The 27,052-nt window shown below is 39.1% G+C and overlaps 2 protein-coding genes across 3 annotated transcripts; one reads left to right on the top strand and one right to left on the bottom strand.

The window, feature by feature from the left end:
- Positions 1-4,544: 4,544 nt before the first annotated feature.
- LOC146325757 (alpha-1,3-mannosyl-glycoprotein 4-beta-N-acetylglucosaminyltransferase C-like) lies at positions 4,545-18,547 on the top strand. Of its 2 annotated transcripts, XM_084721911.1 has the most exons (6): positions 4,545-4,858; positions 9,176-9,223; positions 10,380-10,477; positions 10,686-10,836; positions 16,872-17,126; positions 17,214-18,547. In XM_084721911.1, exons 3-6 carry the CDS (start codon positions 10,382-10,384, stop codon positions 18,116-18,118), a joined length of 1,407 nt encoding a protein of 468 aa, XP_084578037.1. In that variant the 5' UTR covers positions 4,545-4,858; positions 9,176-9,223; positions 10,380-10,381; the 3' UTR covers positions 18,119-18,547. The 2 variants fall into 2 exon arrangements, with proteins under 2 accessions (XP_084578037.1, XP_084578036.1); XM_084721910.1 differs by lacking the exon at positions 9,176-9,223 and having other exon boundaries at positions 4,546-4,858.
- A 2,210-nt stretch (positions 18,548-20,757) lies between these two features.
- Positions 20,758-26,913, bottom strand: cfap126 (cilia and flagella associated protein 126). The gene is made up of 5 exons (XM_084721909.1): positions 26,676-26,913; positions 26,521-26,583; positions 26,268-26,342; positions 24,498-24,698; positions 20,758-21,369 (listed from the first exon to the last, which is right to left on the bottom strand). The coding sequence occupies exons 1-5, from the start codon at positions 26,700-26,702 to the stop codon at positions 20,980-20,982; spliced, it is 756 nt and encodes a 251-aa protein (XP_084578035.1). The 5' UTR covers positions 26,703-26,913; the 3' UTR covers positions 20,758-20,979.
- Positions 26,914-27,052: the final 139 nt, after the last annotated feature.

The following is a 27,052-nucleotide window of genomic DNA, read 5'->3' as shown; positions in this document are numbered from 1 at the left end:
ACAGACACATACAAACAGACAGTATTGTAGTGACTGTACAAATGCTCACTGACCAGAGTCATTCCCTGACCATGACTGTAGAGAGGGCCTCTGCAGGAGGAAGCCCTGACAACAGTGCCCTCTCTTTATTTCACTCTGAGTTGCTGCGCTCAAAAAGATTCTCCAGCCGTGTCGAGCAGCAGTGGCATTACTAGTTCTGCCACATTTTCCAGCAAGATTGTGGTACTCTCTTTTCCTTTTCTAGTGATCAAAAGGTCACAACCTTTTCTGAAGTTCAAGCACAGCAGTGCTTCCTGCTGCAGACTGAAATTTAACTGCTCAGGATCAGTATGCTCACCATACACAGACATGTGTTATTGCCTGGGGTCAGGCAATATCTACAAAATTGACCCTTCGCTAATCTCATGCTTCTTAGTTGTTGTGGCTAAGCCTGCCAAACTTTCCATTCTCGTGCTGCATTTATGCAGTTTACAGTGATAATGGTGGCAGATATAACATTGAATTTGTGAGTAATTGTTGAAACACGATGTCAGAAATGTAAACAAAAGCAGCTTCTCATTTCTAGCTGACAACGGTGGATTTTGTCGGCTAAAATTATGACTCAAGCAGATTTCATAAGTGTAGCTGGCTGAAAGCGTTACTGCTAGCTACATGATAGATGACAGAAATGCACTCATTAACATGGGAAGAGGAAGCGCAGGGAGTCGGTTAGTGTTAATTTTCTCTAACTGGACCTCTTTGAATTTTTGTTGAATACCCCTGGTGTAGGGGACTAGGAGACAGGTCACCCAGCAAGACCAGCCGGACTGCAATCATGGGCGATAGCCGGAGGACCTAAGCTATCTATTAGATTAGACCTGAAACACTGAGCCAGAGAGATGCATCGTCGTCGACCCACTTTGATTTTGCATCAGCCCACATCCCCTTCCTCAAAGCCCCACGTAACAAACACAGATGCAGTGGTATCTAACAAGTTTGTCTGAAAGGAAAGTTACTGCAGCTAGTACACTAGTGTTTGTTAGCTGGACGTGCTAATGTTTGCAGCTTATGTTAGAGCAGGTGAAGACAGAGTTTAATCCATTCAAAAACGTGTGCTCTCATGTTTCATGTTTTTGAGATACTACAGAAAAGACGTCATCATGCAGACTCAGGAGTATCGCTCTTCTCAGACCCTCCTGCACACCGCATCAACTTGTAGAGAAATGGAAGGCTTGTTAGCTCTAGATACGGTTGCTAAGCTACGATTGGACAGTTGCCGCTGGAGGTGGGGCGTAGTGGAGGCTCAACTGGCATACAACGATGTCCACAGTAAAACACAATGATGGACAATGACGTTTTTGTATTTCTGTTACGTTCTTTTGCAATAAAGCCAAAAAAATTTATGTATGTGTCTAAATTAAAACATGCTTTTGCTAAGGCAGTAAATAGTTTGATATAATGAGCTGTTTTTTCCTTTTTAGTAAATGAGTTTCAAGAAGTTATAATGTAATTAGAATAATAAACCCATTAGGGGTGTGCATCTCACTGACCGAGACCGATTCGATCTGCATCTTGATACATGTCCAACAATATGATGCATCTTAGAAACTTTTAAATAGCTATGATTCAGCCCTGTCATGATGCAATATGATACAATGCAATGTGTGAATCTTTACACTTTGATTCTCTTAATGCTATATTTGTAGGGTACAATTAGTTGCAAGAGGAAATCCTGATTATTTTATTGAGGGTTTGAATAACACAGTGGCTGCTGCTGGGGGAGAAAATTTCCTAAAGCAAAGGTCCAAAACATCATAATGTGTCATTTGTGTTATGATTTAGAGTGATATATACTGAAGTAGTGTAGTAGTTGTATCAACGTCTACATCAGGGGTGTCAAACTCATTTTGGTTCAGGGGCCACATACAGACCAATTTGATCTCAAGTGGGCCGGACCAGTAAAATTAAAGTATAATCTATCGATTATTCTGGTGATTAATCGAGTAATCAGATAAGAAATATTGCATGTTCTACATTTTTTTCTTTTACATTACTTTTGTTTTATTTAAGAACAAAAATACTCAGTGAAGTAACTTTACTTTTACTTTTTACTTTTTTTTCCAAGTACAAAGGTAAAAGTAAAGGTAGTAATGTCTGCAGAAACCACAAACAGAAGAGTGAACTAACTCTTTTAACTGAAACAGTCACCAGAATGTTTTATTCACATGTTAAAATCACAACATTTTTCTTCTGGAGCAGGACAGACACTCCCAGACCCCCAGAGGACAGGGGACAGAGGACAGAGGACAGGGGACTGGTTTACCAACATGCCACCTTTTTCTCCTCTTATGAGTTTGCACGTCTGTATTTAGTCATCAAAAAATAACGACAAGAATACCATTAAAGTACAACAACAGCAATAAAAATGTTGATTTTTCAAAAAAGGAAACAATAACATAAAAGATTTTTAAATTGTAATTAGGTATTTTAACATTGTGGTATTAGTGTTTTTACTTAAATAAAGAATGTGAGTATTTTTCCATCACAGCAGGTCAGTGATCAGTGTTTCAGTGACTCTCTGTGGATCAGTGAATAGTGTTTTATTTATGGCGGCCCGCCACATTAAAAACATCGACACCATGATATGATTTTTCTATTTTTGGAGCTGCGCACCTTTTTCTGTCGTGTCTAGAAGGTAACTCTTTATTTGCACAACTCTCGCGAGATTTGTTTCCGTTATTTCTACTAAAATTATGAAACTCGCGCGATCCTTCGCGGGTCTAGGGTTCCCTTCTAGACACGACCCTCTGTCTCTGTCAAACTAATGACAGCAGACTGTCTTTCAACAGCACGGTGTTAAACTCTGCAGTGTTTCACACAAAGACTTTATTTTCGTGGACATCCAGGTTTGGTTTGTCACCAATTTTGGCATTTCTATTTTTTAATCAGTCCGAGATGACGACGGTATCAGTTATTGATTAGTGATCAATCTGCCCTCCTCTCCTCCCTCACCTGTTCACTCTGCTGTGAGAAGATCTGAAAGTTTCTCACAGAGAAACACAGACTCTCCTGTTTTACATACAGGCCTCTTTATACAGTTGTTTAATTTTATAAGTGCATCTGGTTGGTGATGATGTCATTAACCATCATGTTAGTTTCTGCTGTAATAAACTCCGTCATTAACAACAGTCTCCTCCACACGCAGCTTCTCTGCAGTTGGTCTGTGTGTTTCCTGATCAGATAAACCAGCGCCGGAAAGACTAGAAAAGGTGCGCCAGTTAAAATTGAAGCGTCCCGTCAAAATGTAAAACCTCTTAATAATTTATTGGTTATAGGTCCGGGTCCGTATAGGACGGCGTGTGGGTCCGGACGCGGACCGCGGTCCGCCTGTTAGGGACCCCTGATTTAAAAGATCAAACTCTTGGGTGTTTGACCTTGTAGCGAGCCACCCTCCTAGAGATTACATTTTATATACATATAATGGAATGTTTTATTTATTCGGTCAATTTACAGAAGCAGATTAAAACAAACATAAATGTGTCTTACATTTAATAAATCAATCTATGTTTAATATTATTTTTGGTGAATTTATTGGGACATTTATTTATGAGTCAATTTTGTCATGAACCAGTTCAAAGTTCAGACAACGCAAGGGAGACCACAGAGGTTATTCTGGTTAAAGTAAAAATGAATTTATTTAACCAATAATTGAGGAGGATGAGGTGGAAAAACAAATCAAACAAACATAACACAGCAACTGACCTCCAACCCTCTGTAGCAATGTTTCCCCAAACTTTTTTTTTTCTGAGGACTGACTTAGAAGTTAATTTATGCATAAATAAACATTTACTGTCATTATCGAATGAGTTTGTATCATCTTGACACATTTTATTGAAATCATACACATTTTAAATGCTTCACAAATGAGAAATAAGTTTATTTAGGCTGGGTTAACTGGCCATCTTTTTATTTTTATTTCCTCTCATCAAGAAAAAAAATAGAACATTTTAGCCTGTTTCATAAATGAGACAAAATAAGTGTATTTTTGCAGAATTAACAGACTCTCATTTTGTCCTCTCATCAGTAAAACACTCCACACATTTAAAATTTTGAATTTCTTCCATAGTCTTTTATTTATTTGGTGACCCAAATAAAATCTCCTGTGACCCACCTCTGGGCCCCAACCCAGTCTTTGGTAATGACTGCTCTGTAGAGGCACAATTAGGTGTGGCTCATCCCCCAGCTACACCTCTGCCAGTCTGCCCGCCCCCTGCAGAGGAGCACAAAGAAAGCAGGAGAAATCCCCAAAGAGGGAGGGGTCATCACAATTTACAGAAGCAAATTAAAACAGAGATAGAAAATTATCTGACATTTCATTAAATGATTTATTTGAATACTATTTTTGTGCATTTAATTAATTAATTTAATTTGTTAAATGTCTGCTGTACAAGCAGTGTGACTGGTAAATTAACCACTAACACATCAAACAAATCATAAATCATTACTCTTGTATTGTTATGAGTTGGTGTGTGTTTTAATGAGTCAGCTGAAGCTGCAGACTCCACAGTGACTCGGTCGGTTTTGATAGCAGTGCTGCAGGCGGTCGGATACATCATTCACCAGTGACGACACACCTGACGGACACCTGGTGACTTCTCCTCGCGCATGTTATTAGTCTGGCGTGGAAGCAGCAGAAGGGTCCTGTGAGGTGACATGAAATGAGAAGTGAGTGTGGTGGAAACGCTGGTTATTATATGCAGTAGCGTCAACAGCAGAGTCATTTTTTCCCTCTCCGTTACCTTCTCTGAGTTTCCGTGCCTTATAAGTCCAGTATCGAGGAGCAGAGTGTAACAGGCGGACAGGCGGTGGACTCAGGGAGGTGAGTGAACAACTATTTTAACGTTATCTTAACGATATCTGAGCCACTTTTCGACATACACTGACTGTATTAGCTTGTGTACGAAGCATTTAGCTAACTTTGTATTTTTCTTTTGCTTTTTGTGGAAGATGTAACCGCTATGTGCCTATTGCTACCGGTTTGTTTAATCATTATTATTTTCTTACCTTATTACTGCGTTTTATAATCGCAGCAAATCGCTAGTACGGATACTTTTCGGTGGAAACGTCACTCAACGTTTTAAAGGTCATTTATCAGCGTTAACTAGTTTACGAGGTGCGCAGTAGAGCCGACGTAGCTAGTTAACAGTCGGAACCGTGTTTCAGCTTAATAAAATCACAATAACTTTAAACCGAAATTGTTTTTTATATTCTTGTCTGCTCCTTTTATAAATATATTCTGTTTCTTTGTAATAACCAACATGAGGTGATAACTTTATATATCTTAAAGACAACAGTAGCTAGTCCCATAAAGAGTAGGGTGAAGGGACAGTCTCGAGATAAGCACCGACAGTTTCTATAAGTAACGTTACTATGGCTAGTACCGTTTAAACCCCCGTTTAACTAAGTCTGTCAAACTCAGAGACACAGACACACCTGTCCTGTCAGTGAGGTTTAACGTTCTGCTGTTCATGCGTTCACGGTTAACAGTTGTTTTCATTCTGAGAATTTGAAGGATGTGCTGCTAATTCTAGATGACCCCTCATCTAGTCTGATCTATAATTAGTGCCAGTGGAGCCTCAGTACCCTCTATATGGCTGAAAACAAAGGCAGTGTAGGCGAGGCTGGGGACGGTTGCAACACTTCTTGTATTGTAGCTTTAATATTATTGTCTATAATTCTTTTTTATGTTCTTGTCTAATTGCCTATACATATAGAGACTCTTTCTCAATAATATCCAACAATGTAGTCAAAACCTTATGCCCTTCCACGATAGTAACCATGGTAACGTTACTTTTATTTAAATGGTCGGTGCTTATCTCGAGACTATTGCTCTACCTTAGTGTAGGGGAGACTGGGGACGGTTGCAACACTTCTTGCATTTCTCTCAGTTACTCAGAAACTATTGGGACTAGCCCAACCAAATCTTTATATGTTATACATCAAACTTAAATCTGTCTGCTAATTACCTGTACCATTTAAAGATTTTTAGACATGACATATGATTTACCATATTTATATGAATGGGGAAAAAGTCAGATGTTGCAACTGACCCCAACCCTGGATATCATTGCAACGTGATCAGGGGATAATTGCAACATATTAAAAATACATTAAATTTCACTAATTAGCTTTTTGTTTTGTCTCAGTGAGGATATCATTCTGAGACTATGCACTGTTGTTGTAGAAATATTTATCAAATAACAGTTGTTGAGTTTTGTTTGTTTTATGCATAGAACATAGACCTACCTTGAATGAAGAATGGCCAAGCTTTTATTAAGCATATACACTTGTATTTGGATGAACTATTCAACCATTACTGGATTTTTGGGATGATACCAATATTCTGATATTGATATATCAGATGATATTCTGTGCACAAAATATAATATACAAAATATAGAATACATATATGACCTCTGTGTGAGATGCCTTCTCTAAATTAACCTATTAGAGCTGGTCTGGGTTGGCAGCAGTTCAGGTTTATTCCATCTGCAGTCAAGACAAAGGATGATAGAGCAAAGTCATCATCACTTGTGGACAACAGCCAGTGCATACTCTCTGGAAAGATGTATAGGTTACTTTTAGCTAGCAGTGCTCAGGGGATATTTTTACTGACAATAAAACACTTGAAAACCCACAGCTGACTTAACAGAAATGTGGCGAAATTAACATTAGACAACTAATATCAAACAAAATATAGTCAGCTTAGGTTTTAAGTGAAAGTTCAGCCATGACAGAACATCATTTGCTAGCTAGATACACTGACCCAGACACATGCTAAACATGCTACTTAGAAGTCAACAGAACAAGATTTCAAACTAAGCAAGTTTTTTTTGTGTGTGAGAACCGAGCAGAGGGGAGTAGCCTGTCTTAGTTAAATACAAATCTGTACAGTGTTTACACAGTTATGTTCCTTCCCCATTTTCACTCAATGTAAACTGCCTACCATTCAGTGCTCTGTTGTCTGTTTAAGATTATTTTGGCAACAAAGCCATAAACGCAGTGTAACTAGATAATATTAGAGAAGTGCAGAACACAGTGCTCAGTAGTAATGGAGAGCTGAGAGACAGTCTGCATTGTATAATGGCTGTAGTCAATATATTTCTACATTGTGAACCTGATTTGATTATAGTCATTTCTCATTTATCCAATTATGTGTGAAATGAGTACAATGTAGTTTAGCTGTAAGATAGTAAATAAAACATAGTAATAACATGAAAAATAACAAGCTCAGAAAGAATAAAACAAAATTGCAATATGGCCAAGTGCAATATTCAAATTGCAAATTTTTGAAAAAAGAAAATGTGTGACCAAACAGCACTATAATCAACTACTGTAGTATTGCAGAGATGCTCTGGCCTGTGAATCTTGTTCTCCAGATGCAAGAAAACATGTTTTGTCTTTTCAACGAGGCAGCTGGATTCATAAGATCGCACATCTTACCAGACTTCAAGTGACTTGTCTCAAACAAACTAAGCTGAATAATTAAAAACTAGAACACTGATAAGCTCCAACATTTAAGTTCTGATGTGATTTATTATCACATGGCTGCAGTGTCTCTCCTCTCTGCGCCTGCACATCTCTTTCATACATGCGTGACTTTCTCTGTCCTGTCTGTGTCTGATCTGTTGACTTCATTCATCAGCAGGATGTTTTATGAAGTTGCCCAAAAACAAAACTCGCAGATGCTGTCATCCTCTCAGACTACTTAAAAAAAAATAAAAAATGCCAACTTTGGTCACAGAATATACTTGGGTGTCCACACAAATAAAGTCAGTGAAAGACTGCAGAGTGTAACATAATGCTGTTCACATATCTGCTTATTCCAATACTGTCTTTTTCACTCTCTTAAACAGCTAAGCTGTTAAAAATAATACATTAGGCCTCCAACTAATGATTATTTTCAATATTGATTAATCTGATGATTATTTTTCGCTATAATGTCAAAAAAAATATGAAAAATGCCCATCACAATTTCCCAGAACTCAAAGTGACATCTACAAAATGCATCTTTTGTTCAACCAAGTCCAAAACACAGTTTTCATTTACTAAATACATGACGAAGAAAAGCAGCAAGCTGAAACAGCAAATGATTGATATGTTCAGTTAAAAAATTACTGAAATGATTAATAGATTATCAAATAAGTTGGCAACTAATTTTCTTTGGATTGACTAATCGTTGCAGCTCTTTAATACATTCATAGATGCACTTTCCTTAATCTAGCCATCTAAAAAACATCATATTCAAAGTAAAAAACTAATATCCTGTGGCCATGAAGGATGAAATAAATGCATACATTCTGTTATGTTGTTTGTTCTTTGTACTTAAAATAACTCCACATCGCTGACATGATACCAGCACTGCTGATAGCTCTCACTCATGTTACTCCTAGCTGTTGCTGACATGATACATGCTGCTCATCTGTGTTACTGTGATACATTTCTCCTTACAACATGTTGCTCAAAGTTTAGTTAAGATAATGGATTGTGTCGGATTATACTGTTGGATCGTATCAAATTATACCATTATACTGTATATATTATTATATATATCATTATACTGGATTGGCCCATCCCAATAAGCAAATATCAACAAATGGTAAAACTGTATATTTAAGTAACTCTCTCTACATATTATTTGTACACAATGCAAATAATAATTTGGAAATTATTTGTACACAATGCAATCCAAGCATACAGCTGGGTTTATATATATATATAAACCCAGGTGTATCAACAAGTGCCAACAAGCTGAAACATTAACTTTGGTGATATTATTATTATATTATATATGATGTTGAGAACAGGCATTATCACTGATTCAGAGGAAAGTTCATGTCCTGATCTGTTTAACACAGCAATCAGTTCAGGAAGTGATAAAGGCACAAATTGTCTCTTGACAGTGTGAGACAGCCTTGACATCAGCCAGACACTAGAGTCTGATTAAAGCCTATTGATTTGGTCAAATGATAACATTCAACAGATGCAAAATAGAATGCAATGTGGAGGGACCCCACAACTCAGAGTCTCACATATGTATATTCAACAGTTCTGAGGTCTTTCACTAGATCTTACCATCTACTAGGGTTGGGCAATTAATTAATGCTCTCTTCCTCTCTCCTCTCTCTCAGTGTAGAAAGATAGTGCCTCCAAAGGCCACAGTCACACAAAGCACTTCTAGCAGGTTGTCCTTTTTTTTTTTTTTTTTGAAGCTGTTGTTTAAAAAAGAGCAGTGCTGGGCAACCAACAAATCAGCTGTCCTTAGCCTAATTGTGATTTTACTATGATGTAAACTCAGATCTGTATTTTTTCATATTTTGGTATATATTTTTATATTGTAGTTTACTTGTTTGAGTAAAATGAACATTTTTGTTTTATTCTATAAACTGCTGACATCATTTGTCTCGAATTGGAAATTAAAATATTGCCATTTAGTGCATTTATTGGCAGAAAATGACAACTAGTCAAAATTACAAAAAAGATGCAGTGTTTTCAGACCTCGAATAATGCAAAGGAAACATGTTCATATTCATTTTTAAACAACACAACACTAATATTTTAACTTAGGAGGAGTTTAGAAATCGATATTGGTGGGACAATCTCAATCTTTAATCACAGCAGTGGTATTTATAATCTTCCTCATAAAATAAGATTTGGTTCAGGTGATCACCTAATCAGTGTCTCATTCAGTAGAATGAGGAGGCGTGTGTTGGAATCCAATAAACACTGGAATGGACTGGCTGCTATGCATGTAGATGATAGATGAGATGCTGATTTAAGAAACATTTGTGAGAGTGATCTCTTAATTTGTTCCAGAGCTGTATATCAGTCAACAGTGATGACTGTGTTCATGACCTGTCCTGACCTGACAGTGTGTCACTGGTCACTAAGCATGTTCAGGACTGAAGAGGAAAACTCAGATATGTCACATAGAGAGAACTGAATAAATGGTCACAGTGAAGCCCATGATACTGCTGTACATATTTTTTTTTTAAAAAAAGATCAATAAATGCATGATGTTTCCAAAGTCAGTTAGTACTTTTGTTAAAAAAATATCTGAATATTGACCAAAATAACTGGGATTATGATTTGTGCCATAATTGAGCAGCCTTACTGTCTGCAGTATCTAATGCATAGCTGCTCACAGAGCTGCTTGTTTAGGCCAAATTAAGCCCCTCAATACACAAACATAGCCCAGTCTACCTGTTGCTGTGTCTGAGCCTTCTGAATCATTTATTAACTATTTGCTGAATTATTTACTGTTGTGCTGACTGAGTTACACACTAACATAATGGGTTCTGTGTGTGTTTCTCTGTGTGCATGCATGGGTAAATGATAAGAAATGCGACGTCATTCAAAGAAGAAGAATGTTGCTTTGGCCGTGCTGCTTCTCATTGGAGGATTGTACTTGATCAACCATTCAGACTTCCTCATTGCTGTGAGTACAAACGCCCACACACCCAGAAACACACAATGACCAGTACAAAATATCAAATTCAGAGAAACTTGAAAGTGAGGCTGTTAAAAGAAAGCAACACTTGAACTGTACTTGCAATACATCACAGTTGGCACTTCAGTCTGTGGGAAACAGTGCTTCATAACTCTGAATAACAAAGCATTTTTGAATGTGTGCTCTTGTTTTTCAGGGCAGGACAAAGTTACATGAACCAATTTCCAATGAGTTAACTTGGCAAGCAGAGAGGTTGGTGAGTAAGGAGTCTTGGGTGGAGCAGGGAGACTACCTGCCTTTCAATGTGTCCTATCAGCTGCTTGCTGGAGCACCATCTACTCAACAGAGTGAGTGACACACTTTGACTATCCTCTGTTATATTAAAGTGAAAGCTGAACATAATCAGTGATGTCTTGCTCGTTCAGAGAGGGAGGGATGAATGGACAGATGAAAAACAGAAGAGAAAGGAAAAAAATGTTGCTGATATAATGTCGATATGTGTATTTTTTCAAAGAACCCCATGCACCATGCGGGAAAAAATAGGAGCATGAAGCATGGTTGCAAACGTTCCTGACACTTTCCAGCAGCACTGCACATGCGGGCTGTGTGGACGCTCTAACCTGTTAATATAGGTGCTGAAATGAAAAACACCAGTTAACACCATGCATACATGTTGGTCAACATGTAGTGTGAGCCAGCCATAAGTCTCCTCCATCACTGCTCAGATCCATGGTGATCACAGCTGCTCCTTTATCTCTCCCTCTGTCTCTCATAGAAAAATACAAACAGTGGCCTCAAATATTACTAGAGTGAATACACTGCATAATGACTGACACAAACCTGAGTTCACTCTTTTTAATTGGCGGTGCAATTTTACACCAGACTGTCTTGTTAAGATTAACGCTGCACTGTTGCCTATGTTAGTGTGGCTGTATGGACTGGTTGCACAGCAGACATTTTGACTTGTCAGAGCAGGAAAACCTCAGGTGGATTTAAAAAGAGTGATGACAGTTCAGTTTCATTAAGTGTCCCAGTAACAGTGACAATGCGCCAGCTTACACAATAGCAGGACCTCCCCAAAGTGGAATGCAGCAGTCATCAACATACCTGTAAGTTTTCTGCTCTGACATGTCAAAGTGTTTTCTTTGGAAGAAGTTCTAATTGTGTTTTATTTTCACGTCAGTGAAAAACAAAGCTGAGGTTCAGGGCAAATACAATTATTACCTGGGTGACTGTCACCAGTGAAGGATGCAGGTCAGAGAGATGTGCATCATTGCTTTGAGGGCACACCATATGTATGTGGAGAGGCAGTCGAGGAGGGAGGGATATGTGTGACACTGTAGAATTCTATCTGAAATGCACTTGTGGGTTTTAAAACACTTTTAATTAAGAATACATGCCAACTAAAATTTACCTCGCAATGCAGCTGGATTCACAAAATCACAAGAGAATTCATCTTACCAGGCTGCAAGTTATCTGTTTGTGTAAGAATGTTTGATGCATCTGGAGTTGACTTCCCTTATTTTTCTCTTCACAAAAAATTTAGAAAAAATATGAGACAGTTTAAGATGTTGTTGCATGAGGCCTGCTGTGTCATAAGTGCAATAGATGCAAAGGAGCATTCCTCCATAATGGTATGACAGTCCTCCCTCCTCCTCAGAGATGAACTCGTTAACTTGTGAAACGACGTGTTTAATTCTTTTTTCACCGCTTGCCCGATCGGACAGTTGTGACTTACGAGCCACAAGGGGGCAATTTACTTGCCCCAGGTAAGTGGGCAGTCCTTGTCACTAAGGCCTGCAGAGGGGTGCTGACCAAGATGATAGAGTTGTATATATTTGTGTCACTAGTCGCTTTATTCATATGTTAAATAATTTGGCAGTAAAAAGCTAGACCTGTGGCTATAGGTAGGCAGTGGGCCAAATCAGAACAGTAATTATATTTTAATTTTATTTATTTATTTATTTTTTTTTTTCTTTTTGATCACAATTGTTGCTGGGGACAGTTCAGACGCCCCTGGATATTGGTATGTCCTACCCAATTATAACTATGTATATAATTATAACAATTATCACTGTAAATGATAGAATTCTGTTTGTATTTATGTTTTGCACAGCATCCCAACTTTTTGGGAATTTGGGCTGTAGTTTGCCTTATGGCTGATGTACGTCATTTGTGTCATGCTTAAAAAATTGCTCACTACTATATGTATTTATATATTATCTTTTTATTATTATCTATATATGTATTTCTTTTCCTAATTAGTGTTTGTTTTTTTTTTAATTTTTGGAATTCTCAGTCTGTATGGTAGTATAGCCATCATTGTTCCCCCAAGGTTGACTGCTTTTGGGGGAATAATGTCAGTATTACAGCACATTTGTACCTGAACAAACAAACAGTCAAAGGAATCATATTTTACAAGTCTTCCCACATCTATACTTCACAAAATGTGAGAATTTGCCATTTTATCAATTTTATATTAATTTAATTTCAATATTTTAGAGGCTTTACTGTCTAGACAAGTCTGTGGAGCCCAAAAACTGACATAATGTAATAAAAGGTCACCAGACAAGTGAAGATAAAACTATACTAACTATATAATAACTATATAACAAATAATACTGTTAGTTAAATATTCAAAATGATTAAAAATTAAAGTATAAAAATTAAGTTTTTCCTAAGTTCTAATCTGAATTTATTATTAACTCTTAATTTTTTTGTACTCTTTCACTCCTATTTATTTGATCTTAACACATATTTAATTTACTTTCCCTGCAAAACATTTCTCATTTTCGTCTTCTCATCTCATCAGACTTTGTGGCCAGCTAGCTTAACTGAAAACAAAAATAACTAACAACATTTAGCTCCAGCCATTTCAGCCAGCTAAGTCTCGGAAGCCAACCTTCATGATAAAACTACACCAACCAGTGCAATTAATGTTAATCAGTAAACTCAGTATATTTTATGCTATTGCACTTACAGTATCATGTCAAGTCGAGTAATGTTATCTTCCTGTCTCTCCTGTGCTCAGTGTGTGCGTGTAGGTGTGGGTGTGGAGGGCTAAGCTGTTTGCAGTATTACTAGAAATAGATGAGCAGAGATGGTGGTTGAATACTGAGTAAGCCATTTAGACGAAACTGTCTATCAAAGCCAGTGACTTTGGCTCTGCATGAAAGAATGCAGCCAGCTTATTCATTTGATTGGGGGCAGTCTAGTGTTGCAGCAAGGGTGCTGACACAGGGGGCTCTGGCAAAAGTTAAATGTGGCTCAAGGTTTGCAAGCAACGCACCGTCAACCACAGAAGTACTGTTATTTTAACCCAGACGTGACATTGGTCTGAATGCCTTCTAAACAAATACAGTGTAGATATAAGGCCTGATTAAGCAGTTGAGTGTGACTGACAGCAGGACTCATGGACAGTTCAAAGATACAAGGTGATTTATTTATCATTTATAACAGTGTTCTAAAATTAGTTTAGTTGTAGGTCCCTCTTTGACTGATTGATTGATTGGAATATACATACATTAAAAACATCAGTGTTACAGAATGGTGTCACCCATCAGATGGCCCAGTAGATAAGACACTACATTGTAAAGAGGAAAAAGTTGAGAAAACTCTAAATTTTAAGGCAACTTACTGCAATAGATTTTTTTTTAGTTTTGAGACCAACTCAAACTTTAAAAAGGGTTACCAAGAAATAATCTGATCATCTTTGTTGAAATGTTGTTTACTGTTCTTCTTTACTTGAATCTTCGAGTTTTAGAAACACCAAGACATGCATTTCAGGAATTATTGAGTAAGTGAAGTGAATAATAGTTAATATTTTCATATTTTCAATTGAATTAATTTTCAGGCACACAAAGAGTGTGACAAATTAGGTTCATAGCTCACTGTGACCAGCTTTTTTTTAAATCAGCACCTCAGAAACAGGCAGAATTTGCTGTGGTTCAACGAGGGTTTATAGCCACTAACAAAAGAAAGAGATGCCACTCACAAAAAATCCTTAAAAACAGGACTGGAAACTGATCGGCTGATTTTTAAAAGTCTCAGAAAGTAACAAAGTAACAGGACAGCTTAGGAAGACAAAAGCAAACTTCTTTCTAGATGTAGTAAAGCAGGCCAAAGGGAATACCAAAGTGTTATGGAAGTGCATTGATCAACTATCAGAAAGGGAACAAGCTAAAAGTGGACCCATAGAGCTCTAGTTAAACAGCTCAGTCACCACCTCAGGAACATGGGCCATACAGAAGGATAGCTCAGCAGTTGCTAATATTTTTAATGATTATTTTATCATTTCTGTTTTAGAATTAAGCTGCCCCTTTACAAAAACCCAGTCCTCTATGGTTTTAACAAATTAAGTCTCCTCACTAAGTTTTGCACATATAAATAAGACAAAAGTAAACAAAATCCTGTCACTACTGTCAAACTCAAGAGCAAAGGATATCTGGGGGAAAAAAAACAAGGAATTTTAACCATGAACCATTGATGAATGTATTTTTTCGTCCTCCCTGAAGACAGCCATCAGGTGGCCAACAGGGATCTAGCAGGTACAGGCCCATCAGTATACTCCCTGCCACCTAAAAAGTTGCCACTGAGCAGGTGATTACATACCTCGACAACATAAATCTGCCACACCCCATGCAATTTGGTTTCAGGGCAAACCTCTTCCCCGAAACTGCATGCTGCTACTTCCTTGAGGTTATCAAAGCCAGGTTTGACAGAGGAGGGGTGGTAGATGTGGTTTTCTTGGACCTTCGTAAGGCTTTTCATACTGTTAACCACTCTGTGCTTCTGTCTAAACTATCAAATTTTAAATTCTCTTCCAGTGTTCTAAGGTAGTTTCAATCATACCTTACTGATTGCTTTCAATGTGTAAGGATCAAAGATAAAACATCTCCCCTGAGAGCCTGCACTTTAGGAGTGCCACAAGGGTCAATCCTGGGATCAGTATGTATATCAGTGACCTCCCTTCCACCTGTAATGGAGTAGATAACTTGATATACACTGATGATGCAGTTATTTTTACACATGGTAAAGATGCTGATGCAGTCATGGCCAAATTGTCCACAAAAATGGAGAAGGTAACAGAGTGGCTCAGACTATCCTGCCTTACACTGAACACAGAGAAAACAGTGACCATGTACTTCTCAAACAAAATCAAAGTGAATGTCCTAACATCTCTGTTGGTGGTCGAGCGATACAAATGTTGAAGAGTACAAATATCTAGGTGTAATCCTAGACTCCTCTCTGACCTTTAAAAACATATTAAAAAGACATGCCATGTCCTGAAGTATAACATTGCAAACTTTAATCACATCAGAAATTTGTTATCGACTGAGGCCACTAAGTCATATCTGAATGCCATGATCTTGTCCCACTTTTATTATGTTAGGGATATGGATTTACTGTAGTCTGCTGTAGTCTGTCTGCTGAAGTCTGTCTGTAGTCTACTTGTTATGTGTAGGACTACTATGGAAAGTTGTGTTTTGCTAAATCTGGTGCAACCATATTTTCATTTCTTGTAAATGATCATTGTCATTGCACACTGTCCTTTCATTAATCAAAAATAAACTAAATAAAATAAATAAATGTTCACATCAGTTGATGTGTCAACAGATGCGTAACCCAAGGCTACTAGAGGTGCAATGTGAATCATGTAGCCTTGTGCTTAGCTTAACCCTGACTTAGCAATATGTGTGTGAAAAGGGGCTAAGTTAGGCCAAAGTACTCTCAGGCCAGGGTTAAGGATAGCCCAGGGGTAAAAATATGTAGTGTGAAAAGCCCTTGATAGTGGCCTGCAGAACACCACTGCTACCAATGTAACTGAGTAGCTTGATTCCCCTCACTGGACAGGTTACTAAGAAAATAATCAACGGGACATAAAGACGTAACAGTAGTACAATGACCAGCAGCAACAGCTTCTTTGTATTTTTGATCCCAGATGTCAAAAGTTGAGCAAAACTCCTGCCTCATGGCAACTCTGATGGTATAGACAACAAAAAAAGTCTTTAATTCATGATGTTATTGGGGTGCCCCTGTGCCTTGGTTGGTAGTGCGTGCGCACCATGTGTTGGGGCTGTTGGTCCTCTGTGGCGGCTGCCGGTTTGATTCCCATCTGCGGCGCGTTTGCTGTGTGTCATCCCCTCTCTCTCCCCCTTTCCTGTCATGTCTTCAGCTGTCCTACCCTAATAAAGGCAAAAAAGCCCAAAAAATAATCTTTAAAGAAAAAAAAAAAATCATGATGTTATGATAGTAGAGAGCTCAGAGGTCGACCACTGTCAGCCATCGCAAAAGACAATGCCAGTGCCCATCGACCCAGCCCTGATGGTTTTGAATGTTATAAGCTCTCACACATTCTTTTTTCTATCCCAACATGTTTCAGGGTATTTATCAGTTGGATTGTCATCGGTGAAGAGGCTGAAGGGCAGCTACCTAGTCCCCACATTACAGTCGCTCTTCTCCCAGTCTTCTCCTGATGAGCGCTCCTCCTTGGTGGTAGTAGTGCTTCTAGCAGACTTTGATGTGAGCTGGAGGGTTGCTACAGTGAGGGAGATCAAAACTGCATTTGCCTCTGAGCTGGAGCAAGGCCAGCTGGTGGTCCTCCATGTTTCTCAAGATTGGTACCCTCCTCTTACAGGTACAGTGCATGTGTGAGTCTACTAGCATACAGATTCATTGACTTCCATGTCATGAGTGTGATTCTGTGATACTGATTCTCCTGCAGGTCTAAAGAGGAACTTCAATGATGCTCCAGAAAGGGTATCATTCCGTTCCAAGCAGAATGTGGATTACTCCTTCCTGATCCACTACAGTGCTGGTCTCAGCCAATACTACCTCCAGCTGGAGGACGACGTCTCCTCTGCAAAAAACTTCCTTACCACCATCAAGAGGCGAGTTGAGGAGCAAAACGCGAAGAAAGGCTCCTGGGCAATGCTGGAATTCTCAGCCCTCGGCTACATTGGCAAACTCTACAAATCAGCCCATCTTCCTCTCCTGGCCCGCTTCCTCTTCCTCTTCTACCAGGAAATGCCCTGTGACTGGCTCATGTCTCACTTCCGAGAGCTGCTGACTCAAAAAGAGCCAATCCTCTTCAAACCCTCACTGTTCCAACACATGGGGACTTTCTCCTCTTTCCAGGGGAATTACAACAAGCTGAAGGACAAGGACTTTGAGGAGGGGGTTTACACCAATCCTTCATCTGAGGTTTACTCTGATATGTCCACCTACCAGAAACACTTCCCCAAACTGGCCTGGGACGGCGGGGAGGGATTCTTCTGGGGACGCTCTCCAGAAAAAGGAAACTACTTGACTGCAGTGTTCAGTGACCCAACCATAGTGACAGGGATATTTGTAGAATCAGGGTCAGGGGGCAAAGACCTCCTGGAGTCAGCTCAGGTGGAGATAGGCCACGACGTGGTTACTACAGAGAAGCAGGAGAAGAGTTGTAAAGAGTTTCAGTCAGTGGGCACATTAGAGAATGGCAGGTTTGAGATGCAACAGATTGACAAAAAGTTCAGCTCGGCCTCTTCCTGCCTGAGAATACTTGTTACAGCTGCTCAGAAGGATTGGGTGATCATTAGGAAAATCAGGATCTCAACAAAACCGAGTACACCTCCACATCAAGCATAAGAGGGACTTTTTCTTCCTCCATCAATTTCGATTCCGCTTATCAGGGTTGGGTCACCTTGGCAGCAGGCTATGCAGGGTATTCCAGACATCCCTCTCCCCAGCAATGCTCTTTATGCCCTCCTGGGTGTTCATTGTGTTGAATTGCCAGACTTTGTATGAAGGCTAAACGTGACCTTTGTGCCTTGTTGAACTGTTTCATTGATGAAACAACAATCCAGTTATCCTCCATGAAACTGTGCTACTGTTAATATATGAAGACATATTATGAATATGAAGACTGTTTGACCAAACTCTGTGATAATGTGTCCCTTCAACATAATGAGATTTGCAATGATAAAAAAAAATCATATCAGATACAAGCAAGCAATTCCATGTGTTATTTATATTTTTATGCATTTAAATAAAAGAAGATGCTACTAGGGGCCAGAAGCCGAGTGCACCAGCTGGGTTTGCGCCTGCATGTAACGTTACATCCGACTTTGAACAGAAAGTTACGACCAGTTTAAGGTTGAGATGAGTGCACCAGTTAGACTTAAGCCCTGTGTGTGTTCCGCCTGGGTGTAACTTTTATGCCCAGTGTAAAGCAGGTGTAAGTTGAAAACTCAGACTTGTATCCGTGGTCATTTTAATGGAATCACACAGCCAGAAAAGAGAAAAAAGAATAGCAGCGCATCTTGTTCACAGGATGATTAACAAGAGGGCATTCAGAAGAGAAAGAGTCATCCATGACAGGATAAACCCGCTCAAGATATATTTAGAAAGTGATGGAGAAGTTTAATTTTAGCAGACAAGCACTTTTTGAAAATTAAGGTGCTCTCCCCTCAACTGCAGTATCTGTTGGACAGAAACTTGGTGCTGTCCCCCACCCTGCAGGTGCTGATTACGCTCAGTTTTATGCTAACGGAGCCTGTCAAAATACTATGGGGGACATGATAAATACATGATAATGCTTTACGTGGAAGTGTGTTGCTTGGCAACAATCATCAATTCATGTGTACTCACATGGACATGCATTTTAAGACCAGGCACAGCTACAACGATTGTCAGTCAGGCTTAGTGCACTCAGTGTAAATTCTAATCACAACATCAGACATAGTTAAGTCTGGCGTAAGAGTTACGACCTTCTTTTTTATGCCCCGCTGGTGCACTTGGCTCCTGGTGTCCATAGCCAGCGATGCTGTTTGCACCCAGAGTGGAAAAGCTTATGTGGCTATTTACACCCAGGTGAACATAGCTTAGCAGAGAAAAGTACCTAGGGGTCTGTAGCCAACAATGCCATTTTCACATAGCTAGTGTGACTGTTTGCATTGGCCTGGCAGAGACAAACTGTGATCTTTTCCTACAATCTTCTCGCCTTTGTAGCTAAAATAGGGGCCGGGTGTAAATAGTTGAATAGCTGCCGTGTGACTATTCTCACTTGGGTGTAAATAGGCACTCCATTATCTAAATGCATAAAAATATGGCCGATACTGTTAGCTCCCAAGTGTCTATAGCCAGCAATGCTATCTGAACACAAGGTGAAATAGCTTATGTCACTATTTACACCCAGGTATATATAGTCTAGAATGGCAGGGAGAAGCACCTAGGTGTCTGTAGCCAACAATGCTATTTGTACATAGCTAATGTGGCTATTCACACCTGCCCGTCAGAGACAAACCATGATCTTTTCTTAATCCTAACAAAATAGTTTTGTTGTCTAAACTTAAGCAAACTGTGACTGACAATCAATGCTGACTTCTATTTTTACACAGGATTCGAACAGTCTCCCAGGATGAGAGTCAGACCCTTCTGATCTCCTGGGGGACACTCCTGTGTTTAGTGCATTCACCCACCACCTGCTCTCTATGGAGGCTTTGTCCTCCATCATAGCTGAACAAGGGAGCAGGGTGTAACTAGATGAATAGCTGCCATATGACTATTCTCACCTGGGTGCAAATAGACACTGTGTAAGGGCATTATGTATTAGACTGACAGCTTAGGACACACTCACACAAGAGGTGGTGTTTGAATTGTCCATTGTTTTTAAATGTTGAGTCATGAGTCATGGGGACAGTCACAGGACCATTCTGCTGAGTCCACTGTGGGATTTTTGTTTTGTTTTGTTTTGTTTTTTGTTTCAGTATGGAATAACATGTTGGACTTTAACATGCAAAGATCTTAATCATAATGCAAAAATGAGTATGACCACACCAACAGGCTTACAGTGTTCAGGTTTTGTTCACAGGTATGAACAAAGTCCAGCCACTTTGATTGTAAACTACAATTTTATGACACATAAAATTGAAGAACGACAGTGCTATTTTATCAGCTACATATTTTGTGTTAATTTTATAGTCTTCGTTCTCCTTTGTTTCCTGCCAGGCAGTATAGAGAATCACATTTTCTTTTTTATGTGTTCCCCATCATGCTGCAAAATGTTGCTAAACCTGTTCCAGAGTTTAAGATTCAAATCAAATTAACTGACAGAAAGCTCTGGTCAACTTCTGCTTCCACAGACCAGACACAATAGAACAATAGCTTATAGTTTTTCATTGCTTAATGATGCTGGTCAGCTGAACAATGCATTCTGCAGGGACAACTGATTAAAAACCATAACACACCATAACCACAACAGAGGTAGATTCCACAGAGGGAGGAGATGGGTGGATACGTAGTTTAATGGGGGGTGGAATAGTCAAGAAAAACATATTTTAAGAAAAGCTTGTCATATTTTTGTCCCTGATGACTTTTCATGATTCATAAGTTGGAGTCTACCTCAGTACAATCAGCCATGCCAAAATAATTTAGAACTCATACAGTTTGGTACAGGGCATTTATTTTTGTATGTATTTTCTCTTCCAGTAAGAATTAAATGAAGCTGTTCACTGGTCTGTCTGTGCATCTCTGTGGAGGATTCTTTGTTTGGAGGATGATGAAGCTCTTTGGCTGGCTGCTTTCTCTGCCACATTGCTCGCCGTGCTCCCCCTGCCAGTATTGAGCCTGCTGTTGGCTTCTTCTCCTCCAGCAGCAGCAGCAGCAGCAGCAGCAGCAGCAGGCCTCAGAGCTGGCTCCTCATCAGCTGCAGAGCACTGGCTCAGTGTCCTGTCTGTCCGAGTAGCCTGTTTTTCTTCAGCAGGCTGACCAACGGATCCAACCACAGTTGCCTGCAAGTCCAGGTTTCGGCTGGCGGGTCTCTCGCCTCCACTGATGGGGCAGTGCTGAGATGCTGCAGAGTGCGGGGCTGCACCGTCCTGCTCTACATCCACATTCGTCTGAAAAGAGTAAGAACACGCAATGCTACATCTGTATCCAGCAGAGCTCAGTTTTAGAACCAAAACATCTACATTTATTGATGATAACTTTTAACTGGAAGAAAACTTCTGCTTTTTACTTTGTGATTTCCAGAAAATATGAATACATGTACAGATATGTTAATAAAGCTTTATGCGCCATTGTAAATACTAAAATAATTTTAAAAAATAGGGGGTTTCATGATTTCTCTACCCAAAGGGAAATTTAGACAGTGACCTTAGATGTCAATTGTGTTCATACATGTCCTGTTTAAATAATATTTGCAAATAAAACTCATATTAATAAATGGAAAATTATTAATAATGTACCCTTGAACAATAAGATACTGTTTTTTTTTTCTGTTTTTTTTTTTTCTGTTTTTATTGGATCACACCGCAGTCTCTCTCAGTACTGGACCAATTTCCACAACTGTTGTTCCTGTTAGTCACTTTGACAGAAGAGCAAGTGAAATTATATGTAACACTGAAGATACCATTTGTTTGACTTGAAATCGTCTCTACAGCAACACATAAACCTGCTATGGAAATGGCATTTTTGCTAATTTTGCAGATAAATAGCAGCTGATATGTCAGCTTTGAATCCTAGCATCTAATATGCATGAATTAAACAGTAACATAAATTTATTTTTCAAATTTAGTTTAAAAATACACAGTTAGTAAGCTGTTTGGTGTGGATTCACAATAAAGACCTTTCAGGGTGGAGCCCTGTTTGGAAAATTTGGTACAATCTTGGTGCAGTGTAATAAATTGCACAAAACATGTTTCGACAATAAAATAAAATAAAAGTAAGACAAGAATGAAACCCTTTCACCAAGTTTTGGGCCAGAAGGGTTTCTGTAATCCTGCTGATAAACACTAACGACACTAAAAACATAACCTCCGTGGCGGAGGTGATAAAACACACCCTCGTTCGCTTCAGTGAGCTCAGGAGTTTAGCTGCTATAGTCACTTGGTCTTGTAGAACGTCACAGTTGTTTGTCTCCACCAGCCAGTCAAGGATTTTAAGGATTTTCATATGGAACTTATCACTATATTCATCTGTAACCTTGACGGAATTTTTAAAAAGTTTTAAGTGTACTTTTTGGCAAAAATAGAAGTTGTCACTCTACATGTGTGATTCCAGTGAATAATTTCCAGATAGAAACATGCTGTCTTCACTTAGAGGACTGATAGGGAACAACAGAGTGTGTGTAATTTTGTCATAATTAGCGTATGAAATCTTGAGTTATGGAAAAAAATGTGTTTAGTGAGGTCACCGTTTCCTTGATCTTGCTTTAACCTATACTTTAAAAGTGTAAATTCATGTTTGGTTTACTAGTTTGATCATAATTTATTTGAACCAAATTACCTTTTTTAAAACAATACACATTTGTGTGACTGACATTGATAACCTAAACATATTGAATGTAGTCTCCAATTTTCAGAGTTGTAGAATTAGACAGCGTGCTACAGTAACTTGAATAGAAAGCAACAGACAGACTGATATGCGCCACAGATGTTTTGCATATGGTTCCATGCACAGAGATCAGAGAAAGCTTTTATTGTTAGTAATTTCCTGAGGCATCACAGAGAGCATTTCCACCCGCTCTCTACAGAGACATGAGCCTGGTCTGCATTCACTCCACTTAGTTTAAAATACAAGAGTTTTTTGAGCTGGTGCTTCCATCTAATTTGCCTGATGAAAATTAGATGGAAGCACCTGATACAGTTACTAATTACCTGTTAAAAAATGTAGTCATTAACAAAGTAAAGTATCACAATATTAAAGTAATGTAACTTGATTACTTTCTGTTACTTTTGGATTACCTCAGCATAACACGGTACAATTGTTAAGCCTAATATAGTGTTTCTAGGGCTGCAACTGACAAATATTTTCATCATCAATTAACTGTTTGATTATTTTCTCAGTTAAATGATTAGTTGTTTGGTCCATGAAGTGTCAGAAAATTCAAGGCTCAAGATGACGACCTCAAATATCTTGTTTTGTCCACAACTCAAAAATATTCAGTTTACTGTCAGAGAGGAGTGAAGAAATCATGATAATGAATTGGCCTGAAAAACTTTTTGTTCATTTGTTATTATTGCACAAAGTTTAAATTAAGATTAGTTGCAATCAGAGTTTAGCAAGACTAAGGTTAAAATGAGTAAATCCAGATTTACAATTAAGCAGAGCTCTGTTGTACAATTAAAAGCTCATCTCCACTTAGTAAATCCAAGTTCATTGATGTAAAGCCAGATTAGATAGTAGATAGATATTAGATAGTAGACAGATATGAGATAGTAGATAGCTAGCCAGATGTATCCAGATCCGTATCCAGACCAGATATATCAATATAGAGAAGCTCACTTACCAAAATCAAAATAAATAAATAAGAAAATAAATCTGAGTGCAGTCGGGTCCTAATAAGTATGAAAGAGGGATAAAACCACTTAAAGGCTGTCTACACCTAAATAGTTAGTTATTCAACTCATGATGACTCAGCAGAGATGCTCTGATTTGTCTTTTTGACTAAAATCTGTTGGCTGAATTAATGGACCAATGTAGCCAAATAACAGAAGACTAAAAACAGACTTCAGCACAATAATGAAAAAAAGACTCCGCCTGGCAACAACTGGCAGACTGATTTAACAGATCAACTTGAGCAAAAGAAAGAGGAGCCAAAAAATAAATTTGGTTTGGCATCTCAAAAAGGCAGCCATTTAAAACTTAACCATCCTCAAGTGTGAGTTCTAAGCTAATTTTTGTTGCATCCCAGCCTAACAGTTGCTGATGTAAGTAACCACAGCAATTTTTTTATTCTTAGGAAACTACATTTGTTCTGAAGCTATAATTGTACTATTTGAGCAGAGACGGTTTGACTGTTTGCTCTGCTCTCTGCAGAGTGTTGATCACTGCCAAGATTCAGCTGAAAGGTCGCTGTTGTTTGGCTTTACATGGAAACTGACTGGGACACACCCTGTGAAAACAGTAGGTTGTTATATGGACGCTGTAAAAGGTGAATACAGTCCTAGACAGGTTGGAGACACTTATCTTATATCATTAAGGAGCTCACTGAGTACCAGTCATGCATGTGTGTTTGTGAACAGACCTGCTCTCTACCATCCTGCAGCCTGTGTGTGTCTCTGCTGCCTCCGTGCGGCAGAGACGCGTCAGTGTGCTGAAGGTCAAAGCCCCAGGACATCAGCCTGCTGAGGCCCGCCACAGAACGGCCCGTAGGGTTGATGCTCCGGGCCGGGATACGAGCAGGTAGATCCCAGGTGCCCTTAAAGTCTGGCCACGCACTGCCCCTCTGTTATCATCACACACACAGAGAAACACACAGACACACACAGAGAAACACAGAAACACACACACAGACACACACAGAGAAACACGCAGAAACACACACAGACACACACAGAGAAACACACAGATAGACACACACAGACACACACACACAGAGAAACACACAGATTGACACACACAGACACACACAGAGAAACACACAGAAACACACACAGACACACACAGAGAAACACAGATAGACACACAGAGAAACACAAAAATACACACACAGACACACACAGAGAAACACACAGAAACACACACAGACACACACAGAGAAACACAGATAGACACAGAGACAAACACAAAAATACACACACAGACACACACAGAGAAACACACAGAAACACACACAGACACACACAGAGAAACACAGATAGACACACACAGAGAAACACAAAAATGCACGCACACACACACACACACACACACACACACACACGCACACACACAGAGAGACACACAGACGCAAGGGAGTGGAGTCATACATTGATTCACATTGACTGAAACACTATTTTTGCACACTCAGAAATAAGGGTTCCAAAAGTTCTACCCAGAACCATTTGCTTCTGAAGAACCCTTTTTGGAAGAAAGTCTTTTTCATGTGTTCTTTGCAAGACTGAGGGTTCCATAAAGAACCCTTTTCAACCAAAGAACCATTCTTCGAGGACTGTCGAAATACTTAAACTCTTTCATCAAAGATTCATCAATATAAAATATAAAAATAATATAAAAATGTTCTCTGTAGAACCTCCTGGGTGTGTTCTAGATAAAACCCTTAGAATATATAAGGGTTCTCTGTAAAACTCCCTGGTGGGTTCTGAATAAAACCCTAAAATGTTGTCAATAAAGCCTCCCAGGTTGGGTTCTAGATGAAACCATCAGAATATTAAAAGGTTCTCTGTTGAACTCCCAGGGAGGGTTCTGGATAAAAACCAATAGAATATAAAAAGGTTCTCTGGAGAACCCCCTGAAAGGGCTGTAGATAAAACCCCCAGAATATATAAAGGTTCTTGGTAGAACCCCCTGAGTGTTTTCTAGATAAAGCTCTCATAATATAAATGGGTTCTCAGTGAACCCTCAGGAGTGTTCTAGATAAAATCCCTGGAACATAAAAAGGTTGTCTGTAGAGCCCTCTGGGTGGGTTCTAGACTAGACCCTTAGAAAATTAAAAAGTTATCTCAATAGAACCCCCATGGGTGGGCCCTGGATTAAACCCTTGGAATATAAAAAGGTTCTCAGTAGAATGCAAAGGGTGGGTTCTTGTTGGGACCCTTAGAAGGTGGAAAGGTTCTCAATAGAACCTACAGATAGAACCATTCACAGATGTTTTGAGGTATAATCCTTTACTTTGGGTTCTAGGTAGAACTCTCTGAAAGGGTTCTAAGTGGAAACTTTATTAAAAATTCTAACAAGAACCAAACAAGGTTCTCCTACTATGGGGACAAGAACCTCAAGAACATCTAATGGTTCTTGTTCGCACTTTTATACCTAAGAGTGTAATGAAGAGAGATAGATGTTGATATGCTCTCACCTTCATCACTCCTGGAAGCAGGTGTCCTCTATCATTGGCAATGAAGGTGGTTTGACCTTGCTGTGCACTGGGTCTCTACACACACACACACACACACACACACACACACACACACACACACACACACACTGAGCTGAGCTCATTCATCATATTTTCAGATGACAGTGCTCCTCTTGAAACTACAAGGCCCTGTTCAGTGAAACTACAGCAGTATGATCCAACATGGCAGCAGTGCTGATGTAACGTCACCCACCTGTTTGAAGTGTTTAGTCTCACACCAGTTCTGCAGCCGGTGAGACCTGAAGGCGCTGTCATACTGCGGACAGACAGAGGACACCAGGTTATGTCACCGTGTAAATGAGTAAAACAGGAGAGCAACATGTCTCATGTTTATCATGTTTAAGTTACCTGGTTTGCTGAGTAACTAGACGACATTTCTGCATCTGTCTTCAGCCTTCCCGTCTGGTTTGTTGACTCGTTGCATAGCAACACAATCCAGCTGACGTCTTTCTAGACTTTTCCTCGACAGAAAATGTATTTGTATTATTATTGTTTGTTGATTCTTTTGTTTATTCTTGCTAATTACGATAATGCCAGTAAAGCCAATTGAAATGAAATAATTTAAATACTAATGGGAAAAAACTAATGAAATTAGTTTGTAAACTGATACATGTTGTTCAAGGCCACATCGAATCTGTGTTTTTTGTAATTCCTACCAACAGACTGCGTTTATTGCCTTCTATTTGCTTCATATGTCCTCTAATTAGACTTTGACTTTGGAAAAA

The sequence above is a fragment of the Lutjanus erythropterus genome, chromosome 6, assembly GCF_056507025.1.
Source record: "Lutjanus erythropterus isolate fLutEry1 chromosome 6, fLutEry1.hap2, whole genome shotgun sequence".
NCBI classification, from domain to species: Eukaryota; Metazoa; Chordata; class Actinopteri; order Lutjaniformes; family Lutjanidae; genus Lutjanus; species Lutjanus erythropterus.
This window is presented reverse-complemented; position numbering and strand designations above follow the sequence as displayed.

What these genes read in the sequence shown, in the direction of transcription:
- LOC146325757 (XM_084721911.1), top strand. Translation starts at nt 10,382, where the DNA reads ATGCGACGTCATTCAAAGAAGAAGAATGTTGCTTTGGCCGTGCTGCTT. An exon ending in AGCACCATCTACTCAACAGA is followed by an intron (nt 10,837 to 16,871) that starts GTGAGTGACACA and finishes AACATGTTTCAG; the next exon opens with GGTATTTATCAGTTGGATTG. An exon ending in TTGGTACCCTCCTCTTACAG is followed by an intron (nt 17,127 to 17,213) that starts GTACAGTGCATG and finishes ATTCTCCTGCAG; the next exon opens with GTCTAAAGAGGAACTTCAAT.
- cfap126 (XM_084721909.1), bottom strand. Translation starts at nt 26,702, where the DNA reads ATGTCGTCTAGTTACTCAGCAAACCAG. An exon ending in CTAGTTACTCAGCAAACCAG is followed by an intron (nt 26,584 to 26,675) that starts GTAACTTAAACA and finishes GTCTGTCCGCAG; the next exon opens with TATGACAGCGCCTTCAGGTC. An exon ending in TGCAGGATGGTAGAGAGCAG is followed by an intron (nt 21,370 to 24,497) that starts GTCTGTTCACAA and finishes TACTCTTTTCAG; the next exon opens with ACGAATGTGGATGTAGAGCA.